The sequence below is a fragment of the Mustelus asterias genome, chromosome 3 (assembly GCF_964213995.1).
Source record: "Mustelus asterias chromosome 3, sMusAst1.hap1.1, whole genome shotgun sequence".
In the NCBI taxonomy this organism is placed as follows: Eukaryota; Metazoa; Chordata; class Chondrichthyes; order Carcharhiniformes; family Triakidae; genus Mustelus; species Mustelus asterias.
Window position 1 is genome coordinate 138801348 of NC_135803.1, and position 15379 is coordinate 138816726.

Consider the following 15379-nt stretch of genomic DNA (forward strand, 5'->3'; position numbering starts at 1 on the left):
TTCAACAGCCCAACTGAAAAATCATACGGACATCAATAAAATTGTGTTTTTTCTTCATTTTCTTTGAACACTTCTTTAATTTATTCATGGGATGTGGGTATCGTTGGCTGAGCCAGCATTAATTGCCCATCCCTGAGGACGATTAAGAGTTAACCACATTGCTGTCACATCTGTTGTGGAATTTTCCCGTCCCATCCCGCCACGGGAATTGCAGCAGGCGGGGGGTTGGACCATGCAAAGGTCTGTTGACCTCGGGTGGGATTTTCCGGTTTTGGTGCAAGTGCAGCAGGAAATTCCCGCCCCTGGAGTCACATGTAAGCTCGACCAGGTAAGGATGACAGATTTCCTTCCCTAAAGGATATTAATGAGCCTGTTGGGTTTTTACAACAATTGACAATGGTTTCATGGTCATCATTAGACTTTCCAGGTTTTTATTGAATTCAAATTTCACCATCTGCCATAGTGGGATTTGAACCTGGGTCCCCAGAGCATTACCCTGGGTCTCTGGATTACTCGTGCAGCAACAATACCATTACACCACTGCTTCCCCTGGAGATTATTAATTATTAACATGTTATTGATGAGGGAAAACAGTCTGCTTAACTGGACAGAGCAGTCAGAGTTCCAGTGAGAAATCTGTAGGAATAGTCCCAACCAGAGCTGACAATCATAACTATGTAAAATCTGAAAAGGTTTCTGTTTGTAAAACAGTTCCTCATCGAATTATGAATTAGGAGACCGTCTGGCAGCTGTTTTATTACCCCCGAAGAATATGCTGCTGATGCAATATACTTTGGTGTCTGGCAAAGAATTAATGTGCCTTTCAAAATTTGGCCAACACCATTACTTGAGGAAGTCGCTGAGAGGCTGATCATTCTAATGGACAGTGAACACAATGGCCGGAATTCTCCCATCCCACCCGTCACTGGAATTTTAGCGGACGGGGGGGAATGGGTAATGCTCTGGGGACCCAGGTTCGAGAAAGGTCCATTGAAGTTGGGCGGGAATCTCCGGTTTTCAGGCGAGCATGGCCAGAGAATTCCGCCCAATGCCTTTCCTAAAACATGATGTGGAGATGCCGGCGTTGGACTGGGGTGGGCACAGTAAGAAGTCTCACAGCACCAGGTTAAAGCCCAACAGGTTTATTCAATATCACGAATTTTCGGAATGCTGCTCCTTCATCAGGTGACTCACCTCGTGATACCAAATAAACCTGTTGGATTTTAACCTGGTGTTGTGAGACTTCTTACTGTTTCCTAAAACAAGCAGAAATATCTGAATCTAGTTCCATCAGGCTACAGTAACTTCTTATGCCATCATGCACAGTAATCGGAGACAAGCTATGGTTTAACATTGTTACACAACTTGATTGGGTCAACGCTTCACAAGATAAAAAGTAATCCTCTGTAACTCTTCATTGATAGCGTCACAATTTTGCAACAAAGGTACAAATTTCAGCGTTATTGTCCCTGGCTTGCATTCTTGGATAAACTAATTACTTTGAGCTCCATTATGCACGAGTGGGTTGAGAGCTATCCACAGGTAATCTTAAAGTTTAATAACTGTGCAGACTTTATACACTGCGCCTTGGTAGCACGTTATGAAAATTGGGAAGTAAAGACCCCGACACGTCTCTGACATCCTTTAAAAGAGTTTTTCTTTAACTTGGGGGAAAATGGAAATAATGGCTGGGATCCCAGTTGTTCGACTGTTTTAAATAGGTTGTGTGATACTACATTGTACAACAGCTCTTTAGATTTTTTACAGGGCCTCTATCCCCATATATTTAATGTTATCTGCTCCAAAGTTGGTTGATTTGGAGTTGTGCACCAAAACATTTTGAAGGGACTATTCAGATTGGTGTAGTCCCCATCTTGCACTGCTATAGACGGCACTTACAACCATGAGCTTGTGGAGGAGATGAATATATTTTTCAATGTTTCTTTATGAGTTCAGAATAAATCATTACCTGTCCCCATAGCAGCTCTCCCACTCCCAGAACGACGCACCATAACCACTGGTCTACTTGCAGAGGAATACAACTGAAAGGCTTTCCACCAAATTGAATAATTAAAATCTGCGGCAGTGGAGGGAGCAAACAAAGAGAAATCAGAATCGGCCTTTTAAAAGAATGCAGTCACAGATTTCGACGTTTATTTCGAAATTACTCTGGTACACAAGTTGAATCCTGTATTTTGAATCAAAGAATGGCTGCAGCACAGTAGGAACCTATTCGGCCCATCAAGTCCTCACATATCAAGAAAAGCAACAATAACAGTACCTATCCTGGGGAATCCCATACTATATTTACCTCCAGTCTGATAAACAATCATTCACTGCTACGCTCTGGCCAGAATTCTCTGGCCATTCACGCTGGCGGGATTCTCTGGTCCCGCTGCAGTGAACAGAGATTTGGCTACGCTTCAAATTCTCGGTCCTTGCTAACAGCGGCAGCAGAGCGTAAATGGCCAGAGAATGCCGGCCTGTTTCCGGTCACTCTGCCAACTTTGTATCTGTGTTGCCCTTGTCGTTTTTTAATTCCATGGGCTTCAAATTTGCTGACAGGTCCATTTTGTATCATAAAACCTGAAGCAATATAGTATGCTACAGAGCAATATTGACCAAAGATATTCTTGATTCAATTGTTGGACTGTTCCAGTAAGTTTATCTCGATCTGGACAGTTGACTCAGGGGGATAGATACAGTTCTTTGTGGCTGAGAGTGAGCAACTAGAAGGCCATGTTGCCTGCCTCCTGCCAGGGTTTTGGACATCAGCTCTAAGTTAGAGAGGAACTTATAGGAGCAGGGGAAGTTGGTGGGGGGGGCGAGATGGAATCTGGTTGTTGTGGTCCACGTGGATACCAACGGCAGAGATAGGAGCTGGGAAGGGGTTCTACTTAGGGATTATGAGCAGCTAGGGGCCAAATTAAAGAGAAAAATCTCAAATAATCTTTGATGAATGCATGGCTCAGAGACTGGTGTAATGGGTTTCAATTCCTGGGGCAAAGGCACCAATAGTGAGGAGAGTAGGAGCTATATTATTGAGACAGAATTAACCTGAAGCCTGCTGGGACTAGTGTTCTGGCAAGTCAACATAACAAGGATGGTAGAAAAAAAGGCTTTCAATTAAATAGTGGGGGGGAGGGATCATGTGAAGGAAGATGCAGTAAATTAAACAGAAACAAAGAGGTGACAGATGAGAGTAATGATTTGGGTAATGGCAACCAAAGTTTGTTAGGAAGGGTAGTAAGGGACTGATAATACAAACAGAAGGAGGCAAAAAAGGCCAACGATTGCAAAAAATGGTTAAAAAGAGAATTAAAGCCCTATATCTGAATGCACGCAGCATTCATTACAAAATCAATGAGTTGTTAACACAGATAGAAATATGTATGTATGACCTTGTGGCCATTACAGGACTGCAGGGTGACCAAGGCAGGACCTGAATATTGAAGGATACTTGACATTTCAGAAGGAGAGGATGCTAGGAAAAGATGGTGGGGTAGCTCTGGTAATTAAAGGTGACATTAGTACAGTAGTGAGAGATGAACTTAGCTTGAAAGAGCAAGATGTAGAATCAGTTCGGATAAGCGATAAGAAATAAGCAAGCTAAGGGGTCACTTGTGGGAGTAGCTTATAGGCCTCTTAACAGTAGTTACACTGTAGGACACTGAATACAGGAGGCTCGTAAAGGAATAAATGGGGCTTGTTAGAAAGTTTCCACAATTGATGACTTTAATCAACGTGTAGTTTGTGTGAATCAGATTGGCAAAGGTAGCCTGGAAAATTCATCGCATATATGCAGGACAATTTTTGAGAGCAGCACATTCTAGCTCCAAACAGGGAACAGGCTATTCAAAACCTGCTAATATGCAATGAGACAGGCTTAATCAATAAACATCTAGTAAAGGAGCCTCTGGGGAACAGTGATCTTAACATGATAGAATTTCACATTCAGTTTGAAGTTGAGAAGTGTGTGTCTGAGACGAGTGTTTTAAATGTAAATAAAAGTAATTATAAGAGTATGAAGGTAGAGATGATTGAAGTGAACTTGGAAACTAGGTTAAAAGTTAACAGTAGCGATGACACTGGACATGCAGTGGCAGACTTTTAAGGAGATACTCTCAGCAAAACATTATCCCAGTGAGAAAGAAAACAATGCACCATTCTGATGAAGGAAACATTCTATAACAAGCTACAGTTCTTCAAATTGACGCATCAATATTCAAGGATTAAATCACTTCTCAGTGAAACACTGATTATGACTGTGAACCACTGTTTCTGACTAATCTTTATTTGTACCTTATGAAAGCATCACTGTGCCATTCATAGAAAAAAATGCTTGTGCAGTGGCTAATTTATCAGAAATTTCTGTTTTTCAATACCTGAATTGCAAAAGTGCCGAATACAATACTGCAGAAGATGGGATTTCTGAAAATGCCGTCAAACACATTTTTCTCCCCATGTATCTTGCGTGCGTTGATTTCGTTGAAGAGTTGCATCAAGACAAAAGTGTTAAAGATGATGGTGTAGTGCTCAGATGGTGGGGCATGCAGCGGTGCATTTCTACCACTGTCAATATTAAAAATGGTCTCCCCTGAAAACAAGCAAACAACAGCACAGCTTACTGCTTCGAGTAAATATACATGAAAAATACACCGCTTTTAATCATAGAATCCCTACAGTGCAGAATGAGGCCATTCAGCCCGTCAAGCCTGCACCGACAACGATCCCATCCAGGCCCTATCCCTGTAACCCCACATATTTACCCTGCTGGCCTCCTTGACACTAAGGGGCAGTTTAGCATAGCCAATCAACCTAACCCGCACATCTTTGGCGTGGGGGAGGAAACTGGAGTACCAGGAGGAAACCCATGAAGATACTGGGAGAACACTGCACAGTCACTGGAGGCTGGAATTGAACCCTGGTCCCTGGCGCTATGAGGCAGTAGTGCTAACCATTCTGTCACCGTGCCCTCCCCAATATTTCCCCCTAATATCGCCTCCTTTGGCTCAACATTCAATTTTGACTGAATATGCGTCTGAAATATGCCCCAAGGTCACTGCACAATGTCTGAGGTGCTATATAAAAGCAGGGTATTATTGTTGCTATATAGCAATTAGAATTTGATGTCAGATATTTTTAATGCACCTCAAGGCATCTCAAGGATGAGCAAAGTCTCTGCCACCCTGAAGGCAAGTAACACTTGCATGGAGAAGCCTGATATCAAAATGGCGGGGGGGGGGGAGAATTGTCCCACCCCGCCGCGCTAATTTTCTAGAGCAGCGTGGTGGGAGAATCTCACGTCTGGGCACGCGCAGGATTTGTGCATGTGTTCCTGCCACGCGCATCTCCCAGCGCAGGATTTCCGCATGTGCATAGGCCCACTGATTCCACCCTCTCCAGCGTGAATAGGCCCCAACTCCTGAAATTTAATGATATTCACACTGGTGGCCTCTGCAGTGCGCAGAGTGTGGGAGATTCTAGTCTGAACTCCCACTGAAAAAACCAGCGTGATTTACTCCAGTTTCCCCCCCGAATTCGACACTCAGAACTTTTTGGGGAGAATTCCACCCAGGTTTTCTGAATGCACGATAAATGAGTTTGTTTCCTTACACTGCTGACGCTACACAAACACATTTCTGCAGAGAATTCCATAATGGAAATATTTGGAATAAATTTGACACGACAATGCTCATTGCTAAATGAAAAACCCTGAAAAGGAAGAGAAAAAATGAGCAATGCCATTTTTAATGATTTTTTTTGGAATGGAATGAATCCTAACTCATCATTCATCCTCCCTGCAGCTTTCTGTAACTAATAAGCTGCTTGGTGTTCATTAGATTTTCAATGATAATCAGTATTATAATAGACCTAATATCATTCTGTACAACAGTGTTGGTCCACAAATCATGAAAAACAAGCATTACATTTTCAGAGTAACAGAAGCAAATATTTTCACATATTTATTACTGACCTGTAGTGACATTTTATTTCCCCAAGATAAAATAAATTATTTTATAAATATATATATATATATCTTGCTTGAATTATATCTTGTTTGCGTAGGCCAAAAACATTGTGCATATTCTGAAGCAGATTTGTCTATTAAAAAGCTGACTTATAAGTCTAGGCTGAGATTTTACGGCCTTGCTCATCCCAAAACCGTAAAATCCCACCTGAGGTCAACGGACATTTCCATTGTCCTCCCCTCGCCCATTCCGATTCCGTAGTGGGTGGCCTTCATCTCAACAACTTTCATTTATATTGTGCCTTAATGCTTTAAAATGTCCCACAGTGCTTCCCTGGAGTGTTAACAAGCAACAGTTATCACTGCAAGCAAGGCAATATCAAGCAGATGGTATAAAGCTTAATCAAAGAACAGTAGGATGAGGAGAGGTCTCATTGAAACTTACAGAATAATGAAAGGCCTGGATAGAGTGAACTTGGGGAAGATGTTTCCACTAGTAGGAGAGGTGAGGACCTGATGCCACAGCCTCAGAGTAAAGGGATGACCCGAGATGAGGAGGAATTTCTTCAGCCAGAGAGTGGCGAGTCTATGGAATTCATTGCCACAGAAGGCTGTGGGGGGCCAGGTCATTGAATGTATTTAAGACAGAGGCAGATAGGTTCTTGATTGGTAAAGGGATCAAAGGTAATGGGGAAAATGTGGGAGACTGGGGCTGAGAAACTTATTAACCATGATCGAATGGTGGAGCAGACTTGATGGGCTGAATGGCCTATATCTTATGGTTTTATGGTCTTATGGCTTTAAGGAACATCTTAAATGAGGAAAGAGAGAAGGAGAAGTGGAGAGGTTTAAGAAGGCAGTTTCCGAGCTGAAGGAATGGCCACCAATGGTGGAATGATTAAAATCACTGATGGCCGGAACTAGCAGAGCACAGATATCACTGAGGGCTGTGGTGTTGGAGGAGATTACAGACATAGGGAGGGGAGGGGTCATGGAGGGATTTACAAATGAGGATGAGAATTTTACAACTGGGGTTTTGCTTAATTGAGAGTCACCGAGTACGGGGTATGGACAAACAAGATTTGGTGCAATTAAGAATAATGGCAGCAATATTTTGGATAATCTCAAGCTGGTTTTTAATATTTGCAGACACTTCTCTCAACTCTCAGGAAAATGTGAAGTCATAGGGGGCAATCTTACCAGAATTTGGTAAAGTGTCACGCTCTGACTGAAAAACGGCGTGGCCAGTTTTCCCTCCAGCTCTCCTGACACGCTGTCAAAAAAACAGGCGGGCATGTTTCATGCCATCATGTAGAGGGGTGGGGCCTAAACACCGGCAAAGCCCAACTGCACTGAGATTGGGCTGCCGTTTTTAAAGGACACCCCAATCAGAGGAAAAATAATTTCCCACTCCCCCCACTCCATTATGGAGGTCTTAGAGACTCACCCCCACCCTGATCAGAGCCAGCACCTCTTCCTCACCCACCCCTGCAATCAGAGCTGGCATCCCCCCAAATCCCCTTCCCCCACCACAATCAGAACCAGCATTCTCCTCCCGCACCCCTCCCCCCTTCAAAACAGTCAATGCCAGCATCAGCCCCCCTCAAACAACCATCGCTGGCATCCTCAGTTCCCACACCCACTCCCCAACCCCCAGCACTACATAAAAATGAATTCCTCCCCCGTGAGACTCCCACTAGGGTCCGCCCCAGGCACTGCCTCTTGGCACAGGTTGGCACCACCAGATTGGCACTGCCCCCAGCACAAGTTGGCACTGCCACATTGGCACCTGGCAGTGCGAAACTGTGCCAGGAGGCAATGCCTGGTTATGTCCTTCTCCCTCGGGGCTATACTCATCTTTACGCTCATGAGGGAAACCCACGACAGGTTCGCATCTGGGTGAACCTGTTGTAAACCTCGCCGACGTGATGTCACATTGTCAAGGTATGAAAATACGGTGAGGGGCCAATATGTGGCTGGAGTGTTTAATTAAATGCAAATATATTAACATGTATTTTAGTCAGAAATGGGTGTGAACCTGATTACATCACCAGTGAGGGTTAGCAAAAATTGTAAATCGCAATCTCGCCAGTTTCACTGGATCTTGAGGAGAAATTTCTTCACCCAGAGGGTGGTGAATGTGTGGAATTCACTATCACAGTTGAGGCCAAAACATTGTCTGATTTCAAGAAGAAATTAGATATAGTTCTAGGAATTAATGGGATCAAGGGATATGGGGGAAGGGAGGAAATCAGGATATTAAATTTGATGATCAGCCATGATCAAAATGAATGGCGGGGCAGGCTCAAAGTGCCGAATGGCCTACTCTTGCTTCTAGTTTCTATGTCCTGGTTCACCACTTGCCATAGTAACCAATCTTATATAGACAGGTTCTTGATTAATAAGGGGATCAGGGGTTATGGGGAAAAGGCAGGAGAATGGGGATGAGAAATAAATCAGCAATGATTGAATGACGGAGCAGACTCGATGGGCCGAGTGGCCTAATTCTGCTCCTATGTCTTATGGTCTTATGGTCTTGTCGTTGTCTAACAAAGCAGCTAATGTTGGGTGCCTTTAGCTAGACTTGCCTTTGCATGTTTAAGTTTCTACGCTTTATTCATGGCAATTGGCTGAAAGTATGAGAGCTGACAATGTCACAGTAAGGGCAACAGGTCATCAGGACCTGGATTAACAGGACAATGAACGATGTATTACCTTAACAATTTAGATTGAAAGATTGTGAAGTTAACAGCACAGGAACTGAGGAGAAAGTCTACACACAGTGGGTAAATTCAGTGTCAAATCAAGTGCAGAAAGTGAAATGGAGAGAGGGAAAAAAGATTGGATTGAGAGATAGAAATAAATGAAAATGGATTTTGTTTAACGTTGTATTATAGTAAATCTTTAACAACAGTTAAATGAGACTTCACACTTGAAATGGTTAACTTGTGATGTCAGGTTGCTGAGGAGGAGACAACACTGATCACGTTGTTTAAAGGGTGCTTAATCTGAAATGGAAAAGACTTAACTTCCTGTAGTGTGCTCTGTTCCTATCTAGCTTGCAAATACAGCAACGTCACATCATTCAATGCAGCAAGATGGCATTTTTTTGGATATTTGATTTTAGCTGCACATCTGCCCCTATCCTGAACTTGCTGCACAATCTGCCCACAAATAGCAGTGAGCACCATTAGCCATACCATTATTTTGACAGGAAATCATGGTCCAGTTTATGTTCAATTTAAATGGGCTTGCATATGACTTGTAGACAAAGTCTTTCCTCATTGTGACAAACAGGATGAATAGTCCTTACTTTTCACAATTAAAAGCAATCTGCCAAGTGTTTTTTTCCAAGAAGTTAATGTCTCCCTTTACTATGTTTTAAAACATAATGTTGTAAATTAAGCTTTATCTCAGTTACCTGAAACGCATTTTATGCTGTTGTGGCCAGGCAGTAAGTACAAGCACAATCCGAACAGATCTACTCAAAACATGGCTTGGAATGACTATTCTAAAATACCGAATCTCTCAAGAATGCTGCATGACAAGTCAAAGCAGCCACGATAATCCACATTGAACATTGGGGGCGCGACTTTCCCGGCTCGCTGCGCTGCTTGAGCAACGCAGTGGGCCAGGAAATGTCAGCGGGGGGCCTGCAACGGGAGTGTAGCACAGAGTGAAGCACAGAGTGCCACAAATTCATCCCATTACGTACGCCAAAAAGCAGATGGGAAAATCTCCCATTTTCCCACCCATTGGGAAACTTTTTTTTTAAAGTTTAAAGTTTTTATTTATTAATGCCACAAGTAGGCTTACATTAACACAGCAATTAAGATACTGTGAAAATCCCCGAGTTTCCACACTCTGGCACCTGTTCGGCGCACTGAGGGAGAATTTAGCATGACCAATGCACCTAACCAGCACATCTTTCGGACTGTGGGAGGAAACCGGAGCAATCGAAGGAAACCCACACAGACACAGGGAGAACGTGCAGACTCCACACAGACAGTGACCCAAGCCAGGAATCGGACCCGGGGTCCCTGGCGCTGTGAGGCGGCAGTGCTAACCACTGTGCCATTGTACTGCCCCGTGCCGTTTCTTTCTGGGAAAATCGCCCCCTGTATTTCAGTTTGTGTTTTTTTATTAATTAAAAGGCTTACACAAAACAGTTTATAAAAGCAAAATAATATACATGTTTAAATGAAAGAGCATTTCACAAGTGCCCTGACAATTTGCATCCATGAAGATGTATATTTGAGCAGAACAGGTTAATTTTTCCCAATAAATTAAAATAGAAGTACTATCTTACTTGTCAGCAGCACAGATACTGTGCAACATACCAGCAAAGAGTAGAGTGAAGATGACAGTCAGTTGGTAAATCCCATGACCCAGAATATTTTTCATCATGGTTCGCGAAATGAGGGGCTTGTTCCTGCCATATGGTTTCCTCATCAGCAGTGATTCATTGGGTGGCTCTGTAGCGAGGGCCAAGGAGGCGAAGGTATCCATAATGAGGTTCACCCACAACATCTGCACAGCCTTCAGAGGGGAATCCTACAGAAAGAAAAGATTAAATTACACTATCAGATCACGTTATTGTTTCCAAGACTGGCAGAAGTAGAATGGATCTAAGTAGAATAAGTGTGGTCAATGTGAAATGTCCAGTGACAAATAACACTCTATAGGAGGACACTGGACAAAGTACTGCAGCACAGTGCAGTGTGTACAATTTTAAAAATTTGTATAGAAATTGACATGCGGTTTGTATAGATTTGGTTTTCTGTGAGGCTTGAAATATCTTTTGAAAGTTGGGCAATTGAAAATCAAACACCGTTTATTATCTCAGAATATCCTAAAGTGTGACGGAAACAGTGAAGTACTTTGGAAGTGCAGTTATTGGTCTGGATTTTCATCAAGTCAAGCGCTTTTAAAATGGTAAGCGGATTCCGATTCCTCGATTCCCAGCACCAGGATTTCCCATTATCAGGAGTGTCTTTTAAGGGTGCGGTCTGGTTCAGATCAAAAGCTTGCACCCTAAACTCCCAACCTGGCCAGCTCCAATGCGTGGTCCTCTTCCTCCGCAATTTTGGTGGACTCAAGCCAGAATTTCCAAGAGTTGTGAGGTACCTCAGAGGTGTCGTGAACTACAATGTGCCCGAGAGAATCTTTGGAAAGGTAAGTTCAAAAGATCCCCCTCATGCCCCCCCCCCGCCATATCAAGGTATGACACTGCTATGCCCATTCATCCACTGTGCTGCATAGAACCAATGAACCCTATAGTGGCAGCAGTATTTGTAAAAAAAAAAGCTTTAGAAAAACAGCCAGGGATTTATTCACAAAGCCCAATAAAAGTGTTAATCATTCAGAATCTTTAAAGTTTCAATAACAGAAACTGAAAGCATTTGGAAGTTCTTTATTTTGTGCAAATAAACATTGTGAAATTCACATCGGAGTCCAGAGACCCTCAGCTGTCAATCAAGCAATATTTTCCCTGGGGCTCAGGCAAGTGGCTGCCTGGGCTCTCAGCCAAGCCTCATTATGTATTCTGGAGCCCATGCATCTATTACAGTACCAAAACATGTCAACCCCAGAGAAAACATTGTTTGATTGACAGTTCTGACTCTCTGGTTTCTCCTGCCAATTTCACAATTTTTGTAGTATGGATGGCATGGATGGAACATGGGGAATATTTAGGGTGTGACAGGGTGTGAGGTGTAAGAGGGTCTGATGGCTGAGAGGCGCAGGGCCTGTTTTTAATTCTACTGGTCCACAGCACTGGGGCAAGCCTATTGAACAGCCCGCCTCCACACTGGGTAGCCCCTGTGGCTGCCTCAGAATTCTTTCCCAGGCTGATCTGTCCATATGCAGCCCGCAACCTTTACCCACTCCTCTCTCACCACCCCCCGCCCTCAAGTACTCTGTGTGGACACTCTCTTCTGAAGTGGGGCAGCTGAATTGAGAACTTTCCTGACTCCCATTATTTGCCTTGAGGATGGTTGTATCGCGGGGAAATGTGGCAGCTAATTTCCACACAGCATGGTTCTGCAAAATGAAATAGATGACCGGATGATCTGTTTAAATTCTATTCATGAGGGATGGAAGTTTGCCAAGACGTTAGGAGTACTACCCTTCAAACAGTGGGACTTCATTTTGATGTTCTCACTAAACTTGTAGTACGAAGAGAATGTCCGCCTCAGTTACACATGTAGGTTTATGGAGCATGGCTTGAGCACACAATCCTGTGACTCAAGGGGTGAGGGCGCTACCACTCTATCAGACTGATAATAAGTACTCCAAATAGTAATGATTGCTTTATGTGTTTATAATTATAACCCTTTTCTTTCATGGGATGTGATGTTGCTGGCTAGGCCAGCTTTTATTGCCCATCCCCAATTACCCTCGAGAAGACAGTGTTGCGCTGCTATCTTGAACTGCTTCAGTCTATGTGGTGTAGGTACACCCACAGTGTTCCTAAGAAGGGAGGTAGTTTCAGCGACAGTGAAGGCATGGCAATACAGTTCCAAGCCAGCATGGTGTGTGGCTTGGAGGGGAACTTGCAAGCGGTGGTGTTCCCATGCAACCACTGCCCTGATCCTTTGAGCTAATAGAGGTCACGGGTTTGGAAGGTGCGGCTGAAGGAGCCTTGATGAGTTGCTGCAGTGCCTCTTGTGGGTGGTACACACTGCTGCCACTGTGCGTTAGTGGTTGAGGGAGTGAATGTTTAAGCTGGTGGATGGGGTGCCAATTAAGCAGGTTGCTTTGTCTTGGATGGTGTTGAGCTTCTTGAGTGTTATTGGAGCTGCACTCATCCAGGCAAGTGGAGAGTATTCCATCACACTCCTGATTTGAGCCTTGTATATGGTGGCCAGGCTTTGGGGAGTCAGGAGGTGAGTTACTTGCCGCAGTATTCCCAGCTTCTGACCTGCTTTTGTAGCCACAGTATTTCTATGGCTGGTCCAGTTCAGTTTCACTTTACCCTTGAAACGAAAGCTCCTGTATCAAGACAATGAAGAGTCTTTTTAAGCAACTTGATTCAAATATAAACCACAATGGTTATCGTTACATTGCAATGAATAACTAAAAACCTCCCATTTTGCAAAATTCAGCAATTTTTGAAAGCTAATTTCAGAGTACGTTTTAAAAACATAAGAACCGGGAGCAGGAGTAGGCCATCTGGCCCCTCGAGTCCACTCCGCCATTCAATAAGATCATGGCTGATCTTTCGTGGACTCAGCTCCACTTACCCGCCCGCTCACCCTTAATACCTTGACTGTTCAGGGAATTCCACAAATTCACAACCCTTTGGGTGAAGTAGTTCCTCCTCAACTCAGTCCTAAATCTGTTCCCCCTTATTTTGAGGCTATGTCCCCTAGTTCTGGTTTCACCCGCCAGTGGAAACAACCTCCCTGCTTCTATCTTATCTATTCTCTTCATAATCTTATATGTTTCTATAAGATCCTCCCTCATTCTTCTGAATTCCAATGTATAGCCCCAGTCTACTCAGATTCTCCTCATAAGCCAACCCTCTCAACTCTGGAATCAACCTAATGAATCTCCTCTGTACCCCCTCCAGTGCCAGTATATCCTTTCTCAAGTAAGGAGACCAAAACTGTACACAGTACTCCAGGCGTGGCCTCACCAGCACATTATACAGCTGCAACATAACCTCCCTGTTTTTAAATTCCGTCCCTCTAGCAATGAGGGACAAAATTTCATGTGCCAACTTAATTACTTGCTGCACCTGCAAACCAGCTTTTTGTGATTCATGCATAAGGACACCCAGGTCCCTCTGCACAGCAGCATGCTGCAATTTTTTACCATTTAAATAATAGTCCATTTTGCTGTTATTCCTACCACAATGGATGACCTCACATTTATCAACATTATACCCTTGCCCACTCACTTAAAATATCTATATACCTTTGCAGAGGTTCAGTGTCCTCTGCACACTTTGCTCTACCACTCATCTTAGTGTCATCTGCGAACTTTGACACAAGTGAACTACACTTGGTCCCCAACTTCAAATCATCTGTGCAAATTGTAAACAATTGCGGTCCCAATACTGATCCCTGAGGCACACCACTAGTCACTGATCGCCAATCAGAAAAAACACCCATTTATCCCCACTCTTTGCTTTCTGTTAGTTAACCAATCCTCTATTCATGCTAATACATTACTCGTAACACCGTGCACTTTTATCTTATGCAGCAGCCTTTTGTGTGGCACCTTGTCGAATGCCTTTTGGAAATCCAAATACACCACATCCACCCGTTCCCCATTGTCCATCGCGCTCGCAATGTCCTCAACGAATTCCACTAAATTAGTTAAACATAACCTGCCCTTCATGAATCCATGTTGTGTCTTTCCAGTGTGACAATTTCTATCCAGGTACCACGCTATTTTGTCTACCTCCTTTTTTAAACAGTGGCGTCACATTTGCTGTTTTCCAATCTGCGGGAACCACCCCAGAGTCCAGCGAATTTTGGTAAATTACCACTAGTGCATTTGCTATTTCCCCTGCCATCTCTTTCAGTACCCTGGGATGCATTCCATCAGGGCCAGGAGACTTGTCCAGCTTTAGCCCCATTAGCTTGCCCAACACTACCTCTTTTGTGATAATGATAGTTTCTAGGTCCTCACCTGCCATAGCCTTCCTGTCATCAATTTTTGGCATGTTATTTGTGTCTTCCACTGTGAAGACCGACACTAAATATCTGTTCAATGCTTCAGACATTTTCTCATTTCCCAATGTTTACCTTAGCCACTCTTTTTCGTTTTATATATTTGTAGAAACTTTTGCTATCTGGTTTCATATTCTGAATTAGTTTACTCTCATAACCTATCTCACTTTTCATTATAACTTTTTTAGTGGCTTTCTGTTGACCTTTAAAGATTTCCCAATCTTCCAATTTCCCAATAATCTTGGCCACTTTGTATGCATTTTCTTTCAATTTGATACCCTCTATTATTTCCTTAGATATCCATGTCTGATTATCCCTTTTTTTACAGTCCTTCCTTATCACTGGTATATACTTTTGCTGAGCACTGTGAAAAATCGCTTTGAAAGTCCTCCACTGTTCCTCAATTGTCCCACCACAAAGTTTTTGCTCCCAGTCTACTTTAGCCAACTCCTCCCTCATCCCATTGTAGTCTCCTTTGTTTAAGCACAAGATGCTGGTATTGGATTTTACCTTCTCACGCTCCATCTGTATTTTAAATTCAACCATACTGTGATCACTTCTTCCGAGAGGATCCCTAACTGTGAAATCATTAATTATTCCTTTCTCATTACACAGGACCAGATCTAGAATAGCTTGCTCCCTCGTAGGTTCCATTACTTACTGTTCGAAGAAACTATCGCAGATACATTCTATGAACTCCTCCTCAAGGCTGCCTTGACTGACCTGG

General features: G+C 43.3%; 1 protein-coding gene across 2 annotated transcripts in view; it reads right to left on the reverse strand.

The window, feature by feature from the left end:
• The window catches only part of atp2b2 (ATPase plasma membrane Ca2+ transporting 2), a 396677-nt gene that overhangs the window by 25198 nt on the left and 356100 nt on the right, over positions 1 to 15379 (reverse strand). For both annotated transcript variants that reach the window (XM_078209746.1, XM_078209745.1), the window contains exons 18-20: positions 10312 to 10525; positions 4386 to 4597; positions 1970 to 2077 (exon numbers count right to left, since the gene is read on the reverse strand). In XM_078209746.1, the coding sequence (XP_078065872.1) occupies positions 1970 to 2077; positions 4386 to 4597; positions 10312 to 10525 (534 nt within the window). The remainder of the gene's footprint in view (positions 1 to 1969; positions 2078 to 4385; positions 4598 to 10311; positions 10526 to 15379) is intronic.